This window comes from Pleurodeles waltl, chromosome 7, assembly GCF_031143425.1.
Source record: "Pleurodeles waltl isolate 20211129_DDA chromosome 7, aPleWal1.hap1.20221129, whole genome shotgun sequence".
NCBI lineage: Eukaryota > Metazoa > Chordata > Amphibia > Caudata > Salamandridae > Pleurodeles > Pleurodeles waltl.
The window spans coordinates 1,531,364,264-1,531,383,938 of record NC_090446.1 but is presented as its reverse complement, the minus strand read 5'-3'; the positions used below and the strand labels follow the sequence as shown (position 1 = coordinate 1,531,383,938).

At 46.1% G+C, this 19,675-nt stretch overlaps 1 protein-coding gene across 3 annotated transcripts in view; it reads left to right on the top strand.

Annotated features, from left to right (window-relative positions):
• Window positions 1-19,675, top strand: part of ERF (ETS2 repressor factor) — a 241,215-nt gene that overhangs the window by 200,724 nt on the left and 20,816 nt on the right. For all 3 annotated transcript variants that reach the window (XM_069201388.1, XM_069201389.1, XM_069201387.1), the window contains one exon: window positions 6,215-6,330. In XM_069201388.1, the coding sequence (XP_069057489.1) occupies window positions 6,215-6,330 (116 nt within the window). The remainder of the gene's footprint in view (window positions 1-6,214; window positions 6,331-19,675) is intronic.

Genomic DNA, 19,675 nt, shown 5'->3' with positions numbered 1-19,675 from the left:
CTCTGCCGGCGGCGCTGTGGGGGCTCAGGGGGGACAGGTTTTTGTACTCACAGTCTTAGAGTAGTCCTGGGGTCCCTCCTGAGGTGTTGGATCGCCACCAACCGAGTCGGGGTCGCCGGGTGCAGTGTTGCAAGTCTCACGCCTTTTGCGGGGAGCTTGCAGGGTTCTTTAAAGCTGCTGGAAACAAAGTTGCAGCTTTTCTTTGGAGCAGGTCCGCTGTCCTCGGGAGTTTCTTGTCTTTTCGAAGCAGGGGCAGTCCTCAGAGGATGTCGAGGTCGCTGGTCCCTTTGGAAGGCGTCGCTGGAGCAGGATCTTTGGAAGGCAGGAGACAGGCCGGTGAGTTTCTGGAGCCAAGGCAGTTGTCGTCTTCTGGTCTTCCTCTGCAGGGGTTTTTCAGCTAGGCAGTCCTTCTTCTTGTAGTTGCAGGAATCTAATTTTCTAGGGTTCAGGGTAGCCCTTAAATACTAAATTTAAGGGCGTGTTTAGGTCTGGGGGGGTTAGTAGCCAATGGCTACTAGCCCTGAGGGTGGGTACACCCTCTTTGTGCCCCCTCCCAAGGGGAGGGGGTCACAATCCTAACCCTATTGGGGGAATCCTCCATCTGCAAGATGGAGGATTTCTAAAAGTCAGAGTCACCTCAGCTCAGGACACCTTAGGGGCTGTCCTGACTGGCCAGTGACTCCTCCTTGTTGCTTTCTTTGTTCCCTCCAGCCTTGCCGCCAAAAGTGGGGGCCGTGGCCGGAGGGGGAGGGCAACTCCACTAAGCTGGAGTGCCCTGCTGGGCTGTGACAAAGGGGTGAGCCTTTGAGGCTCACCGCCAGGTGTTACAGCTCCTGCCTGGGGGAGGTGTTAGCATCTCCACCCAGTGCAGGCTTTGTTACTGGCCTCAGAGTGACAAAGGCACTCTCCCCATGGGGCCAGCAACATGTCTCTAGTGTGGCAGGCTGCTGGAACCAGTCAGCCTACACAGATAGTCGGATAGGTTTCAGGGGGCACCTCTAAGGTGCCCTCTGGGGTGTATTTTACAATAAAATGTACACTGGCATCAGTGTGCATTTATTGTGCTGAGAAGTTTGATACCAAACTTCCCAGTTTTCAGTGTAGCCATTATGGTGCTGTGGAGTTCGTGTTTGACAGACTCCCAGACCATATACTCTTATGGCTACCCTGCACTTACAATGTCTAAGGTTTTGTTTAGACACTGTAGGGGTACCATGCTCATGCACTGGTACCCTCACCTATGGTATAGTGCACCCTGCCTTAGGGCTGTAAGGCCTGCTAGAGGGGTGTCTTACCTATACTGCATAGGCAGTGAGAGGCTGGCATGGCACCCTGAGGGGAGTGCCATGTCGACTTACTCGTTTTGTCCTCACTAGCACACACAAGCTGGCAAGCAGTGTGTCTGTGCTGAGTGAGAGGTCTCCAGGGTGGCATAAGACATGCTGCAGCCCTTAGAGACCTTCCTTGGTATCAGGGCCCTTGGTACTAGAAGTACCAGTTACAAGGGACTTATCTGGATGCCAGGGTCTGCCAATTGGGGATACAAAAGTACAGGTTAGGGAAAGAACACTGGTGCTGGGGCCTGGTTAGCAGGCCTCAGCACACTTTCAATTGTAAACATAGCATCAGCAAAGGCAAAAAGTCAGGGGGCAACCATGCCAAGGAGGCATTTCCTTACAGCAATTCACAACCACATTCGCCTAATAGCGCAGTTTATTCCAGGGATCCAGAATCAACTTGCAGACAATCTCTCTCGAGATCACCAACAGGTCCACGAATGGGAAATTCACCCCCAAATTCTAAACACTTACTTCAGACTCTGGGGAGCACCTCAAATAGACTTGTTTGCAACAAGAGAGAACGCAAAATGCCAAAACTTCGCATCCAGATACCCACACAGGCAGTCCCAAGGCAATGCCCTATGGATGAACTGGGATATTTGCCTACGCTTTTCCTCCTCTCCCTCTCCTTCCTTATCTGGTAAACAAATTGAGTCAAAACAAACTCAAACTCATTTTAATAGCACCAACTTGGGCAAGGCAACCCTGGTACACAACACTGCTAGACCTATCAGTAGTGCCCCACATCAAATTGCCCAACAGGCCGGATCTGTTAACACAACACCACCAACAGATCAGACATCCAGATCCAGCATCGCTGAATCTAGCAATCTGGCTCCTGAAATCCTAGAATTCGGACACTTACAACTTACCCAAGAATGTATGGATGTCATAAAGCAAGCCAGACGGCCGTCCACTAGGCACTGCTATGCAAGTAAATGGAAGAGGTTTGTCTGCTACTGCCATCATAATCCGATCCAACCTTTACACGCAACTCCAAAGGACGTAGTGGGTTACTTGCTTCACTTACAAAAATCTAACCTAGCCTTCTCTTCCATTAAAATACACCTTGCGGCAATATCTGCATACCTGCAGACTACCTATTCAACTTCCCTATATAGGATACCAGTCATTAAAGCATTCATGGAAGGCCTTAAAAGAATTATACCACCAAGAACACCACCTGTTCCTTCATGGAACTTAAATGTTGTCTTAACAAGACTCCTGGGTCCACCTTTTGAACCCATGCACTCTTGCGAAATACAGTTCCTAACCTGGAAGGTTGCATTTCTCATCGCCATTACATCTCTAAGAAGAGTAAGCGAAATTCAGGCGTTTACAATACAAGAACCTTTTATACAACTACACAAAAATAAAGTCGTCCTAAGGACTAATCCTAAATTTTTACCAAAGGTTATTTCACCGTTCCACCTAAATCAAACAGTGGAACTACCAGTGTTCTTCCCACAGCCAGATTCCGTAGCTGAGAGGGCACTACATACATTAGATGTCAAAAGAGCATTAATGTACTACATTGACAGAACGAAAAACATCAGAAAGACTAAACAACTATTTATTGCATTCCAAAAACCTCATGCAGGAAACCCAATATCAAAACAAGGTATAGCCAGATGGATAGTTAAATGCATCCAAATCTGCTACCTTAAAGCAAAACGACAACTGCCCATTACACCAAGGGCACATTCAACCAGAAAAAAAGGTGCTACCATGGCCTTTCTAGGAAACATCCCAATACAAGAAATATGTAAGGCAGCCACATGGTCTACGCCACACACGTTCACCAAGCACTACTGTGTAGACGTGTTATCCGCACAGCAAGCCACAGTAGGTCAAGCCGTGTTAAGAACATTATTTCAAACCACTTCCATTCCTACAGGCTGAGCCACCGCTTTTGGGGAGATAACTGCTTGCTAGTCTATGCAGAACATGTGTATCTACAGCGACAGATGCCATCGAACTGAAAATGTCACTTACCCAGTGTACATCTGTTCGTGGCATCAGTCGCTGGAGATTCACATGTGCCCACCCACCTCCCCGGGAGCCTGTAGCAGTTTGGAAGTTAGCTTCAACTTTGTACATTTGTATATATTATTTTAACCTTAAATAGGTACATACTTAGTCACTCCATTGCATGGGCACTATTACTACAACACAACTCCTACCTCACCCTCTGCGGGGAAAACAATCGAAGATGGAGTCGACGCCCATGCGCAATGGAGACAGAAGGAGGAGTCACTCGGTCCCGTGACTCGAAAGACTTCTTCGAAGAAAAACAACTTGTAACACTCCGACCCAACACCAGATGGCGAGCTATGCAGAACATGTGAATCTCCAGCGACTGATGGAACGAAAAAATGTACACTGGGTAAGTGACATTTTCATTACTCATCAAACAATCCTTCAATCTGACTTGTTAATTACAGCACATGTTCAGAGAAAGTAATGCAAAATAGTCATGCATCGGAAGTATTGCTTAATCAAGGGCTCCTGGTAACCTCTGAGCTATTGTCCATATGAGTTATGCACATGTGGACATTTTTCTGGAGACTTAACAACTTTCTATAAGAAGAAATGTTTTGAGATTCCATAGAAGACCTAAACAGCAACTCATCCGACCATTTACTTCTGTCTGATCCCGAGACGCCACATAACACCCCTTCAGGACTCTGATGTGTTAACTGTGATAAAGATCCGGCAACAATTTGGACAGACTTAGCTTTTCCACAGCCTCTCTGTAGTTATTCCATCTGTATAGTTGATATGACTGATGCCGCTGCAGGGATGGGGCGGTCATATGGACCAACTTGCAGAATAACAAAAATGGTTAATCTGGGTTCATTCCTATCGTATTAAAATGCTGAAGATTTGAGCAGTCAACACAATTCTATAAAGACATTTTGTCCTTCTCAACTTAGATTCCTTGATCTAGACACACAGTGGCATGATGTTGTGGTACTAGAACATTCAAGGAATGTTAGGAGCTGCACCCAATTTGCCTTTGATAATACCAGTGATTAATTTTCTGGAACTCAACAGCAGGCCAACTAGGCAAGCAACTCATCGAAGATTACAAGTGATGGCTGAACAGCGAGGCACTTTTTTCTCTGCAGTAGTTCTCTCGCTGGCTTAGTGGTGCTGTGACTCCACCTGGCCAGAATTGAGCACACCTGCATATACAGGTCACTGCCTAGCTCGCTGACAACAGTTCCAGTTCAATGTCTCAATATCTATTAACTGTATTTAGGTTGTATTTAACCTTCAAAGGTGTCTGGGTTCAAACATGGTTGAAGACGTTGAGATATCCCTTTCAGATCCCCAGGCTATCTCCATGATGTTCTTGGTGCAGGAGTGTGAGAAATGTTTTTCTTCCATGCAGAATCAATCTGGGTCCGGTGACCATTTTTAGGGTTTGCTGCACCATGACGCTGGTACCATCCTCTGCAGAGCTTATCCCAGCTGTTAAACTTTAATTGGACCTGTCTGGTCAAAGTTTTGTGGCAGGTCAGGCTGTTATCTTCTAGACTTTCCCTCGTTCTCCTATTGGCCAGAATCCTAAGACCAAGCCACCACTAGCCTTCACGCTGTGACAGGATCGGCCCATGGCACCTCTTCCACTGAAGGACGGCTGTTGACTGCACTGCTCTGATAGTCTTCAGTGTAGACACATAACGCTTTCCCAATGCCACTCTGTCTCTTTCAGTGCTGCCTGTGGAAATTATATGGGTGGCTAGCAAAGGCGAACTCGTCCTATGAGTTCAAGCCTTGTGTTGAACCTCTTCCCTTAGCCATGAGGGATGAATTTGTGGAAGAAGTCTGCCCAACCTGGATTTTAGATGTACCAAGAAAGATGATATGGATGGAACCTACCTCTTGCCTCCTTATCACACGGGTACTGGCGTTTCCTTGGATACCCAAAACAGCAGTGGCCTTCATACATTGCCATTATGTAATAACCCCCCATTTTTTTTGGACCCTTCTTCTGGGGATTTTATGTAATTCTTGTTGCTGGTCATCGATGGAGATCTGGATGCCAGCTCTGACATGTTGAGGCTTGTCTGTGGCCTTAGAGCTCAATAGATTGGAGGGTTGATGCCTTTAGATGGGTCCTTTCTTTGATCCAGGGCCTACAGACGCTGTCAGCAGGAGCCTATAGACGGCTGAGGCCCTAGCGGTGGTAATGTCTTGTGATACTGACTCCATTCCAGGCTCTGCCCGGCGTGAGACCTCTTGTAAGGCTCAGAGTAAGTGTTGAAGCTGACCATATTTATCACCATAGGTGTGGTCTTCACTCGAGGGCAGCTAACAATGAGTCTGTGCACATGTGTATTGTCCACTAAGGGAGGGGGTCACAGTACATTCTGCGAGTCTAAAGACTTCTTGGGGGAAAAACAACTGGCAAATGTCCGAGCCCAACACAAGATGGCAGGAGTATTTAGAGCATGTGTATCTACAGCACACTACATGCTGCAAACATATGCTTACTGGGTAAGTAACATTTTTCTTTATCTTCATCTACCTTTTGCTTATCAGTATTGTTGAGTCCCCAGGTAAAAATGTTTCTTCTGAATCTCAGACTTTATTTTTTATCGATTGCTGAAAGATCTGCAGAAGTAGTACCTCAAAACTCTTTTTTTGAGATGCTGCAGCTTCATAAAAAAGTGCGAATTGAAAGTGATATTTTGTTTGCATTAGTTGTCAGCCAGTTCAGATGTCCCAGCACGCTACATAATCAATTCTGCATTGCCAAAAATGTCTATTTTTATTTGTAATCTTTGCTACATCATCAAAGCATATTGTACAAGTGAACTGTTGAATGAGAGTGGTTTTATGTTTTCTCCCTTTTCTCTTTGTAGGTATTACTACAACAAGAGAATACTGCATAAAACCAAAGGCAAACGTTTTACTTACAAGTTCAACTTTAATAAACTGGTGCTAGTCAACTATCCGTTCATTGATATGGGCTTGGGAGGTGAGTATGTGCAACGGCCTCATCGGTATAGTCTAATCGGGCAGGCTGTGGTGAGGTACCTCCTCCCACTGGGAGGATAATGTTGGCATGGATGCTACTGGGGTTTCTGGTTGTGGGGGCAGGTTCGGGGACTTCAGTCAGTTATTCAGTCTGTTTTATAAATGACCGAGACGTTGATAAAGAGAAGTATAGCTGTAGAATAGTTGTTGGATCTGTGCGGTTTCTGTTTTCCTTGTGGATTTTACTTTATAATGGCCTGTCTGAGGCGATGAGAAAACTCTTCATTTTAGAATCGACATAGATTATCCATAAACCCATGTGTTGCCTAGTCACATAATTCTGGAACACCTCTTTATAAAGAGATGACTTTTACCAATTTTTAAAGCCTATTAGAATAGCACCAGACATGAAACTCAAGTATCAGCTGTTTAATTGAGGTCGAAATGTCAGGTGCCCATGTGCTTGGACAGCAAATGTGCCCACAAATGACCTTATGTGGATCCAGTTCTTAAATCTGAGATTATCATCCGAACTACTCATTCCTCCACATGTTGCATCACCGAGGTAAGCCCTTTATCTAGTGGATGTGTGTGTGTATAACCGCGAATACTGTGTATACACACACACCGGTTCCATGCCTTAACCGTAAATGCCTTTTCTTAAATACCAACCATGTCCTTCGTGCATCAGTTGTGCATACAATACAGTTGCCAAAAACAGGACCTGCTGTGTTGCATGTCTTGCTATCAAGTGTATTTATTTGTGCTCTTGATTATATGCTGACAGCACATTTGGCTTGATTCCAATGCGTTTTGCTGAACTTTGTGTTCAAATGGTTTAGAATTAATCATTTGGAACAACTGCTAGTAAACTCCTTTGAACAAGCATTCCTCCTTTGCAGGGATAATCATGTCCTTCTAAGGGTAATTATGTTCTTGTGTCTTATTTGTGGAAATGCCCTAGAAGAATATTAACATTAGGGAATTAACGTACTGGCTGGCCAAGCTGCAAATTTTCTTGAGATTTTAACTAACATTCTGTTAGCGCCTCTGCCTATGCAATAGGATACTCACCCAGCAAAAGTTCCACAGACCTTGCAGGTGACCACTTACAAACCAAGGGTCTCTGTAATCACTGCATTGAGCTTGGAAGGGGTTGTTGCCGACATGCTGGTCCTGATGACAACTTTCTTGTTAATTAAGACTTTTATCCTAGTGGGTCATACTCATGCAGTTTGGTTTCAGCCCTTGACACTCTTTGGTATACCCACTCTGTGCACTTGGGCCATTTCTTCCAGTGTGGTCTTAATTGGGGTGATTTTTGCTTTCAATTCTATGTGTACTGCGTTTTTCAACTTAATCAGCGAGAATTTTCCTAGCGTCAGACTGGCCTGTGAAGGATGCCCTTTCTAAACTCCCTAAAACAATTGAACGCCACAACACAACAAAGGCCAGAGGAAACTTCAGAAGAAGAGCAGTAACCAAAAGGAAAGGGCAGGAGGCCATCAAATTGCTCAACAAAAATTCCAAACTGACCAAACCGCTGGGCCAGTCAACTTAACAGTGGCAACTGACGAGGCATCACAAGACTCTTCCTGGGATAGGAAAGGGACATACCTCAGTATACAAGTAAATGACTTGTTCGTATTGCCTCTGCAACACAAGAGTAATGTAGTGAGCACACTAAGGGGGCTTGGCACAACTGGCAGGAAGCTACATCTGTCATATGGGTATTATATGTCTTAAAACATAGTGCATAGCGTTTGAGAGAACTCCATCAATAATGTCTACCAAAAGAGAACCCCACAGAAAACATCACTCCATTCTTCTCCCAAAGGAAATGGAAGAACTCTACTCAAATAGGCAGTAAAGTACCAAGAAAATGTAAATGGAGAGTTAATCTATTTCCTGGAATAGGACCTCTCCTTACAGACTATTTGGATCTAAGACTCCTAATCAAGTTTAAGACTTAATGTTAAAAACCACAACACTGCAGGAAGTCAAGTCAATGTTGTAAGAGGGAGATTACTTAAAGACAACAGATCTCATGATGGACTTCTACACATCCTTATTAAAATGAAACATTGCAAACATCTCTGCACTGGTAGTGGATTACCCCGACCACAAAGCAGAGTCTTGAGTTTTGGAATAATTTCTGTATTGAGAGCATTAACAAAACATTTGGATGTGGTGGCAGCACAACAAAGACATCAGTCAATCCATGTGTATCTCTATCCAGAAAATTGATTGGTTGAGGGGAACTTGTTCCAGAAAAGGATAAATAAGGTGATTGTAGGAAGCTGGCCTGGTGTGTGGTGGGTACCCAAGGTACTTACACCTTATACCAAGTCCAGGTATCCCCTATTAGTGTAGTGTTGGCAGTGTCTAGAAGCCCGGCTCTTTAGAGGTAGCAGCCAAGGCTTATCTAGGAGACATGCAAAGCTCATGCAATACCACTGTAGTCACACAGCACTTAAACACATGCAAGAAAACACTCAGTTGTTCCAAAATAAAGGTACTTTATTTTAGTGACATAATACCAAAAAGTACTAGAGGCAACTCTCCAATAGGAGGTAAGTAACGCACTAAATATATGTACTATTTATCAGAAATAGGCATAGAAAGTGATAGAAAACAGTGCAAATGCAATTTAATAGTGACCCTAGAGGGTGCCCAAACCATATACTAAAAAAATGGAATGCAAACACAGGACCCCCATCTAGGTACGTGAAATGTGTAGAGGGGATCTGGAGATACTATGAAACCCCAAAGGTAAGTACCACAGTGCCCCCTAGTGACCAGGAGCAAAGGAGTAAGTTGCTGTTTTTTCCCAAACCACCCAAAAGGAAGGAAAAGAACTAAATGCAACACCCAGACAAGACTGCAAGAAACCAGCAGTGGATTCCTGAAGAGGAAGACCTATGGAAGAAGGGGACAAAGTCCAGAAGTCACATAAGAGTCCAGGGGGAGTAGGAGCTACTACCCACCCAGCTGTGGATGCAGGAGTTGGTCGATGCTGACGTGAAGAAGTTCAGCACTGCAGCCCTGAAGTCGGTCAAGAGTGTCTGAGGGGTGCAGACGAAGGCCCAAGCTGAAAGAAGAGATGCAGTTGGATGTTGGTGCAGGAATTCCCCCAACATGCTTTGCCAAAGGCAAATGTTGCAGTTGGCGAGAATTGGAGCTGCCGGGGACCAGCAAGGCCAAGAAGGACTCCACCCAGGAGGGAGAGTCAGAAGGGACCCTCAGTGACAGAGCCCAAAGAAGCAAAGACAGCACCCACAGGAGTCACACAGGAGGTGCAGAAGAGCCCACGCAGCACAACTGGAGAAGGGGTCCACGCTGCAGAGGGCTGTGCGTCACAGGAAGGAGTGCTGGGGGCTGGAGCTACCTGTTGGCTGTCAAGAACGACCACGATCTGAAGGCCTGCACCACCTACCGCGCCATGCTCCCGAAGGCCATGAGTGAGCGATCCTCAGGCTCCTGGCGGCTGGACATGCGGTGCCACAATGGTCTTGATCGAGGGGAATGCCATGGGTAGTGGTAATGGAGTCCAAGATCTTCATTGCACTCAGTTATTGGGTCATTCGGATAAGTCCCACCACAACAAGAAGAGTAAGACATCTTCGACTTCACCATGTCCGTTTGCTGACGAGACAAGCAAGCATCTTCATTTGAAGCCTGCCTCCGTGGTTGTGCCAGTGCCTGGGTCGTATCTGCGTCCCCCTGAGTTTCAGGGACCCAGCGCGCAACCTCCCTGCCCAACTTTGAGAGTTTTATTGCTCGTGCTCCTCATTTGTGTTCAGGCCCTGCTGGTTCCGCCACCAGTCAGTCCTCTTGAATCTAATGATGGAACTGAACCGGCACTGGTTGTTCCACCTCAACCTTTCCTCGTGCCAGTCCTGATGCAGCTGCCTCCCAGCAGCGCCATCTCCATTCTGATCCCTGGTGCCAATATGAAGTCAAATGGGCGCTGGACAACGCCGGCTGGGTCCTGGTCTGATCCTGAACCTTATTCCTGTGAGCTCAGACTCTGAGGATTGGGAGGGGTCGCTGGAGGATCTCATCTTGGACTGGTGTGAGGGCCTGGCAGATGCCAGTGGTCTAAATACTTCTCCAGATATTGGCATGGTCTCACTTCCTGCTTTAGCTTTGGAGGAGGGAGACTTTTTTTGCAGTGGTGGGGAGGAGGGCAGCTGAGGTGCTTGATCTTTAGTTGCCCTCAGTGGCAGTCAAGACTAACGTTTTTGTCTGAGGTGCTTTGGAGGAAAGTCCACTCTTTCTGGCATGGTTACCTCCACGTTTTGCCTGATGTCCGTGTGTTTTGACTGTTTTCACTGGGATCCTACTAACCAGGACCCCAGTGATTGTCTTCTTTCCTCCAAATGTGGTTACTTTGGTACTTTTTAAACCCCACAATTGGCGTACTAGTGTACCCCTATAAGTCCCTGAAAGCTGCTACTTAGGAACCAAGGGCATTGGCACACCAGGGATCTCCCGTGGGCTGCAGCATGTATTCAGCCTGTGTGAAATGGTGCATGCACCCTTTCACTGCTGGTCACTGCACCAGGTCACTGTAAGTCACCCCTATGTTAGTCCCTTTCAGCCCAAAGGGCAAGGTGCATGTCCCTGTGTGTTGGGGCACCCCTGCGTGAGCAGAGGTGCCCCTACAAACTCCAGTTCCAATTCCCTGGACTTCATAAGTGCGGGGAAGCCATTTTATCTATGTACCGGCCTTTCCTGTGGTCCAGCTACATAAATGGTAACTCCAAACCTGGGCATGCTTGGTATCAGACATGTTGGAATCATACCTCAATACTGATTCCAGTATTTGTGGCATGATTTCATGCTCCCTGTGGGTTCCATAGAGGATCCCTCAGTTCTGCTCCGACCAGGCTTTTAGGGTCTGAGGGCATCCTGCGCTGCTGAAGCCCCTCAGACCTGATTCTGCCCTCCTGTTGCTTGACCAGCTTGAGGCAGGGAAGGAAGAACAAAGGATTTTCTGTGGGACAGGAGGGTTACACCCTCTTCCTTTGTAATAGGTGTTACAAGGCTGGGGAAGGGTAGCGCACCCCCTCCCCCCACACTGCCGGCTAGCTTTGAAGAGCACATTTGTTTCCCTCCGTGCATAATCCGGTTTGCACCAGTCCAGTGACCCCCAAGTCCCTGCTCTGGCACAAAACCACACAAATAAAAGGGGAGTGACCACTTCCTGTCCATTACCCCTCCCAGGCGTGGTGCCCAGAGCTCCTCCATAACTTCACAATAAATATCTGCCATCTTAGAAACAAGATGTGCAGTGTAGGAAGATGGCTCTGTATATACAAAATGAGATATAGTGTGCACAGAGTCAAGGGGTTCCCCAAGAGGCTCGACAGATACAATAATAGATAATACTAATGCTCTATTTGTGGTAGTGTGGTTGAGCAGCTTAGGCTTATGAGAGGGTAGTGTTAAGCATTTGTTGTACACACACAAGCAATAAGTGAAAACGCACACTCAATGACTTAACTCCAGACCAATAGGTTTTTATATAGAAAAATATATTTTGTTAATTTATTTTTTGAACCACAAGATTCAGTTTGTGGGTAAGTACATTAAATGAAAAGTACTTAGCATAGGTAAGTTCAGTACTTTTAATCAAATCGACATTACTTACAGTTTTCTTTAAAATGTCAAAAAGCTATTTTAAAAGTGGGCACTGCAATTTTCAACAGTTCCCTGGGGAGGAAAATACAGTACAGATTTGGCGGTAAGTATTCAACTTACAGACTCAGTTTTTGAGGCATAGGTAGCCCACCGTTGGGGGTTCGAGATAACCCCAAAAACCTAGCACCAGCAACACAGGGCCAGTTAGGTGCAGAGGTCAAACAGGAGGCAAAATAACTTGGGTTCCTATGGAGACAGGGGGCACTCCAGTTCTGGTCAGCTGGCGGGTAGGTACCCGCATTGTTAGAGGGTAGACCAGGGGGTTTTAGAGGACCACTGGAGGGGGGGGGGGGGCAAGAATACACCAAACATGCACTCTCAGCGGCACAAGGTCAGCTGGGTGCATGGTGCAAACAGTACGTCGGGTTCCCAGTGGACTTCATTGGAGGACCCCGGGGGTCACTTAAGCACTGCAGGCAAGACACAGGGGAGGCTTCAGGGGCAAGCCACTGACTTGAGGGCCGCCTGCTGGTCACTGTTGCACCCGTGGTCGGGCTCTCTCGAGTCTGGGTGCTGAGGGTGCAGTGCTTCTCCAGTCATTGGAAATCTTTGTCCCAGACAGTTGCGGTCAGGTGGGTCCTCGGGATTCCCTCTGCAGACGTCGTCGTGGAGAGATCAGCCCAGGGTGGACACTTGGTCAGAATCGCTTGGTGGGGGAGGGGTGGTCCTCTGTGGCTGGTTGGTTCCTCTGGTCACTGGCCAGGGGCGTTGGGTGCAGAGTAGTTTTGGACTCACACTTCTGGAGTGAGGTGGGAGTCCCTTTACAGGTGGTTTCTTTTCTTCTTGTTGGAAAGGTCCGCTGTCCACAGGAGTTTCTTGGTCCTCGGTAATGTAGGCAGTCCCCTGAAGGCTTTTCAGGGGTTGCTGGTCCTGTAAAACTCATCGCTTTTCTTTTGCAGGGTCTTTGAAGCAGGAGACGGGCCGGTAGGGCTGGGGGCGAGTCAGTTGGTGTCTCCTTTTCTTCTCTGCATGGTTGTCAGCTCAGCACTCCTTTACTTAAGGTTGTCAGGAATCTAAATCTCTTGGTTCAGGGAGCCCTTGAATACAAGTTTTAGGGGTGTTTTTAGGGTTCGAGGGCAGTAGCCAATGGCTACTGGCCCTGAGGGTGGCTACACCCTCCTTGTGCCCACTCCCTTTGGGAAGGGAGACACATTCTTATCCTTATTGGTCCTAATACTCCAAAGCAAGATGGAGGATTTCTCCAGGAGGGGTCACTTCAGCTCTGGACACCTTAGGGGTTGTCCTGGTTGAGTGGGTGACTCCTCCTTGTTTTTCCTCATTATACCTCTGGACTTGCCGCCAAAAGTTGGGGCATGTCCGGGGCAGGCATCTACACCAGCGCGAGTGCCCTAGGGCACTGTAACACGAGGCCTGAGCCTTTGAGGCTCACCACCAGGTGTTACAGTTCCTGCAGGGGGAGGTGTGAAGCACCTCCACCCAGGACAGGCTTTGTCTCTGACCACAGAGTGCACAAAGGCACCCACCCCATGTGGTCAAAAACTTGTCTGGAAGTGGCAGGCTGGCATAGAACAGTCAGTCCTACACTACCAGGCTGGCTGACATACAGGGTGCATCTCTAAGATGCCCTCTGTGTGCATTTTTAAATAAATCTTACATCAATGTTGGTGAATTGTGCTGAGAAGTTTGATACGAAACTTCCCAGTATTCAGTGTAGCCATTATGGTGCTGTAGAGTTCGTAATGACGAACACCCAGACCATAAACTCAGTATGGCTACCCTGCACTTACAATGTCTAAGAATGGACTTAGACACTGTAGGGGCATATTGCTCATGCAACTATGCCCTCACCGGTGGTATAGTGCACCCTGCCTTAGGGCTGTAAGGCCTGCTAGAGGGGTGACTTACCTATGCCACAGGCAGTGGTTGGTGGGCATGGCACTCTGAGGGGAGTGACATGTCGACTTTCTTTTCTCCCCACCAGCACACAAGCTGCAAGACAGTGTGCATGTACTGAGTGAGGGGTCCTTTAGGGTGGCATAACACATGCTGCAGTCCTTCTGGATCTTCCTTTGCCACGGGGCACTTGGTACCAGGGTAACCTTTTATAAGGGACTTAACTGTGTGCTGGGGCTGTGCCAGTTAGGTAAACAAAGGTACAATATTTGGGAAAGAAAACTGGTGCAGGGGCCTGGTTAGAAGGGTCCTAGCACACTTCCAATCAAAGCTGGCATCAACACTAGGCAAAAAGTGAGGTGCTAACAATGCCAACAGTGGCATTTTTCCTACATGCAGAGTCGTCCGGGAGCATCTGGTTGGTCAAGACAGTTGACCGACGTCAGTGACCCCTCTCTGTTAGGTGGTCACCCTGCAGAGCAACCAGCCCCCCTCTTAAGGCTATTTAGGTACTCCCTTGTGGGTGGGTCCCTAGATTCGGCGTGCAAGACTCCACCGGGACTCATCCGCATTGACCTCTTATGCTTCTGACCACTGGAATTGCTGCTGGACTTCACAGGGACCAAACAAGCCTACAACTCCCGAGACCACCTTGCCTTGCAAAATTGTGTTCGATGGCATATGTGGTGGAGATACACATGCTTTAAATAAGTCTGTCAGACTGTTGGGCTCGGAGTGTTACAACTTGTTTTTCTTTGAAGAATATTTTTGAGTCACAAGATCGAGTGACTCCACTCCACATAGAGAGTGCACATGGGCATCGAGTACTTTGTTGTAGATTGTTTTCTCTCCGCTGTCTGGTTCGGACGGGTTTCCTCTTGTGCCGGTGGATTTCGTTCAGTATGTTTCGAACTTAAAGTTCTATCGACGATGGTATCGTTTTCAATTGGATATTTCCAACTTTTATGAATAGATCTGAATTTCATGATCTTGGTCGGTTTGACGCCCTTTGGGGCGTCCACACTCTTTTTAGGTCTGGTTCGACCCTGGGCTATTGGAATGTACTCTGTTCAGATTCTGTCCTCGATGTCAAAGTTTCCATACACTGATGTGTAATTTGTGCGACTTGTGACGCTTGTAGGTCTTTTCGATCCAAAATGACCCTCCCGCGCCAAGGAGCATGTCGGTTAGAGATGGCATCCAAGACAGCAGACAACACACCGACATCTTCGGAGAAGAGTACACATAGAAAGAGGTTGGACATCAAGCAGTACTATCGATCAGAGACTCTAAATCGGACCAAGAATCGGATTTTGAGAGTCAGGCCATTCCAGCAGTGCAGTTCATGAGGACGCCAGCATCAGCTCACCATGTGAAGACATTTAAAAAGACTTCAAAATTGGTCATCGGTCCCCCACTTCCCTCAGCCGTGGTAGGATCTGAAAAATACATTGGGATGCCCGCTCCCCGGTTTGGCACCAAAATTCAAAAGGACTAAAATGCCTTTAGCATCGACCAAAGAGGGGACCACATCCCAATCTGTTTCCGGATTGAGTCGAACATTCTAATCGACCACTTTGGAGCTGAAGAAACTGACATTATCAATCCACTTCGGAGCTGACACTTTTGGCTTGGAAAAAGCATTCAGTACAATTTACAGTTTCCCCTTAGGATATTTTTTCTGTAGAGCCTATCTTAGAAGTGATGGACGCTCAACAGCACAAAATTCACATACAAAAGGGAACCAGAAGAATCATGGCTTCTTCTCCTATCTCAGTCAAAAGGAGACTTAAATTCCAAGAAACACTGGATGCTGCGCCTCCCCCTTAAAAAGTCTCCAAAGAAAAAGACAAGGCTCCAGAACAACCTCCGCCACCTCACTCTCCTGTACTTCCCTCTACTCCAACACCACAATCACCTCCATCCGTTATTCACCCACAATTTTCTCCTCAAGCATCATAATCATCACCACATAGAGATGACTTGGGTGATGTTCCGCAAGATGTGGATCCATGGGATCTCTACGATCAGATCCCATTCTCCCTAATGACCCAGACCTTTATCCAGCAAGGCCTTCTCCTCCTGAGGGTACAACTGCATATAATCAACTAATTGAAGGGCAGCAGCGTATCATAATGTGCAGATTCATACGGACCCAGTCGAAGAGGATTTCCACTTTAAGACTCTTATTAACACACACAAAGAAGCTCAGTTTCTTCCCATGCTATCTAGCATGCTCAGACATGCCAGAGACCTATTCAAAGAACCTGTTAAGGCATGAGTCAGCACACCAAGGGTAGACAAGAAATGTAAAGCTGCACCCTCAAATCCAACTTTCATAAAGACACAACTACTACCAGACTCTATAGTGGTAAGTGCAGCACGAAAGAGGGCTAACAGTCATTCCACAGGGGATGCTCCTTACCCAGATAAGGAGAGAAAAAAAACTTGATTCAGCAGGCAAGAATGGCTGCTCAAGTTGCTAACCATTGGAGAATTGCAAATTCTCAGGTACTCCTGGCGAGGTATGACCGGGCCCACTGGGGCGAAATTGAAGATTTATTACAGTATCTTCCACAGGAACACCAAAAGAGAGGACAGGAGATACTTGCAGAAGGACAGGCCTTCTCCAGTAACTCAATCAGGTGTGCCATTGATGCCACTGACACAGCAGCACGTGGGGTGAACACTAGTGTTCTCATAAGAAGACATGTCTGGTTGAGGTATTCAGGATTTACGCCAGAAATACAGCAGGCAGTCTTGAACATGCCTTTAGACATGGAACATTTATTTGGACTAGAGGTAGACACTACTATTGAAAAATTGAAGAAGGACCCTGAAACAGCTAAAGACATGGGGCCTTATTAACTACAACCTCCCAGGGGCACTTCATGTAGGCCACAATTTGGGGTGGTTTCAAACCATCGGTCACTAAACCTTCCACTGCTCAAAATAAGCAAGGACACATTTTTACACCAGGGGTTCCTTGGGAGAATCCTATAGAAGCACAAATAATGGAGGTAGAGGTAAAGCATCCACCTCTAGAGGACCTCCCTGACTGTTTACAAATTCCCACAGTACATACATCTCCAATGGGAGGAAGATTGGCAGATTTTTAACCCCAATTGGTCAATATCACCACAGACCAATTGGTTCTATCAATTATCCAACATGGTTATTGTCTAGAACTCATTTCCACTCCACCAAATACGCCTCCTCGTTCTCGCAAGCTCTCACAAGACCATCTCGTTCTTTTAAAAGAGGAGGTACAGACCCTTCTTAAAGGGGTTATAGAACCAGTTCTCCTATCCCAAAGGGGCTTAGGCGTATATTCACTATATTTCCTCATATCAAAGAAAGACGGTTCTTTAAGACCAGTTCTTGATCTAAGGCCTCTCAACCTATACATACTTTCAGAGCATTTCCATATAGTCACTCTGCAAGAGGTTAGTTGTCTGTTACAGCCAGGGGATTACATGACAGCATTAGATCTCAAAGATGCTTATTTCCAAATCACATTCCCGTACATCCAGCACACCACAAATATCTGTTTTGTCATTGCAGGGAATCATTATCAATTCAAAGAACTACCAATCTGGGTAACAACCGCCCCAAGGGTATTCACAAAATGCTGCTCAGTTGTAGCTGAATTTCTAAGTCTGCAACACATCCACATTTTCCCATACCTAGACGATTGGCTCATAAAAGCCAATACCAACCAAAAATGTCAGGAACATACTCAGTACACCATAAATCTTCTACACACTTTATAAGAGTTACAATAAACTATCTCAAATCCCATCTTCAACCTTCACAGATACAGCCTTATCTGGGAGCAATTCTGAATACTCATTCAGCATTGGCATATCCAAACCCAGTAAGGATTAAGGCTTTACGAAATCTCATTGCTCAATTACAACAGAATCGTACTTACACAGTAAAACTAGTGATTAACTTTTGGGTATGATGGCCTCGTGCATTGCCATTGTTCCCCATGCAAGACTACAGATGCGTCCAATACAGCAGTGCCTGTCTCGTTGGTGGTCGCCATCACAGGGTCATCTTTGCGGTGTAGTGTTGTTGGACTGCCAGACTCACTGCTCTCTGCAATGGTGGAATCTTACCATCCTCTCAAAAGGTCAGCTTTTCAGGACCCTGTGCCTTGGATTACTCTCACAACAGATGCATCACAGACTGGTTGGGGAGCTCACCTCAACAACCTTACGGTACAAGGGAAATGGGATCACATTCAACAAACTTAATACATCAACTACTTGGAATTGCTGCCTGGCGCTCAAAGCATTTTTGACACACATCTCCTAGATGGTGGTATTAGTTTGTACAGACTGTGAGGATGAAGGGAAGGGGGGGTTTGGGGAGGGAACAGACATTCATCTCAATTGTACCCTCTAGCGCAGACAATTTGGAAGTGGGGGATTCACAATCGCATTCAATTACAGGCAGAATATCTCCCAGGAATGGACCATCAGTTTGCGGACCTATTATTCAGGACACCGCAACAAGTCCACAAATGGGGAAATTCACCCACAAGTACTTCACCAATACTTTCACGTGTGGGGAACAGCAGAAATAGATCTCTTTGCCACTGTAGAAAACCCAAAGTGCCAAACTTCGCATCCAGATACCCACACCCTCAGTCCAAGGACAATGCTCTATGAATGAATTGGTCAGGTATATTTGCTTATGCTTTTCCGCTCTCCCACTCATTCCATTTCTGGTATGCAAATTGAAACAAACATCACTAACTATGATCCTTGAAGCTCCTACATGGGCATGTCAACCTGGGTACACAACACTATTGGATCTGTCTGTAGATCTCCATCACAAACTTCCCAACAGACCAGAACTTTTGACTCAAAAGAAAAGTCAAATCAGACACCTGGACCCCAAAACACTCAATCTTGCGATAGGGCTCCTGAAGTCAGTTTGGATATTCACAACTTCCTTACCAATGTATGGACATTGTTAGAGAGGCATGCAGACCTGGAAAAAAGACAGTGTTATGCTGCAAAATGGAAGTGTTTTGTGCATTACGGTCAACCTAAACACATTGAGCCACTCAAAGCGTCAGTACAAGACATTGTTAGTTACTTGCTACATTTACAAAAGGCAAATTTAGCATACTCCTCAATTAGACTTCATTTAGCCATCATAGCTGCTTACCTCCAAAACAGCCAACATATTTCTTTGTTCAGAATTCCTGTTATTACCGCATTGATGGAAGGACTTAAGAGGGTTATTCTACCCACGGTTCCTCCAGCTCCAGTTAAGAACCTTAACATTGTCCTTACTAGACTAATGGGTCCACCATTTGAACCCATGCATTCCTGTTCTTTTCTTTCATGGAAAGTTGCATTATTAGCTATTACTTCACTAAGACGTGTCAGTGAAATACAAGCGTTCACTTTAGAAGATCCTTTTTTCCAAGTAAATAAAGATAAAGTAGTTCTTAGACAAACCCAAATGTTTACCTAAAGTAGTTTCACCAGTTCACATTAATCAATTGAGTTACCTGTTTTTTTCCCCACAACCAGACTCAAGTCGCTGAAAGAGCTCAGCATACACTAGACGTCAAACAAACTCTTAATTTAAGTATTACATTGACAGGAGAAAAAGTTTTAGAAAGTCAAAACAAAAACAACGTTTGTAGCTATGTTAATGCCTCACAGAGGTAATCATATCTCAAAGAATGGTTTAGCTAGATGGATAATCAAGTGTATTCAAAGCTAAAATACAATCACCAATGATTCCTAAAGCACACTCTA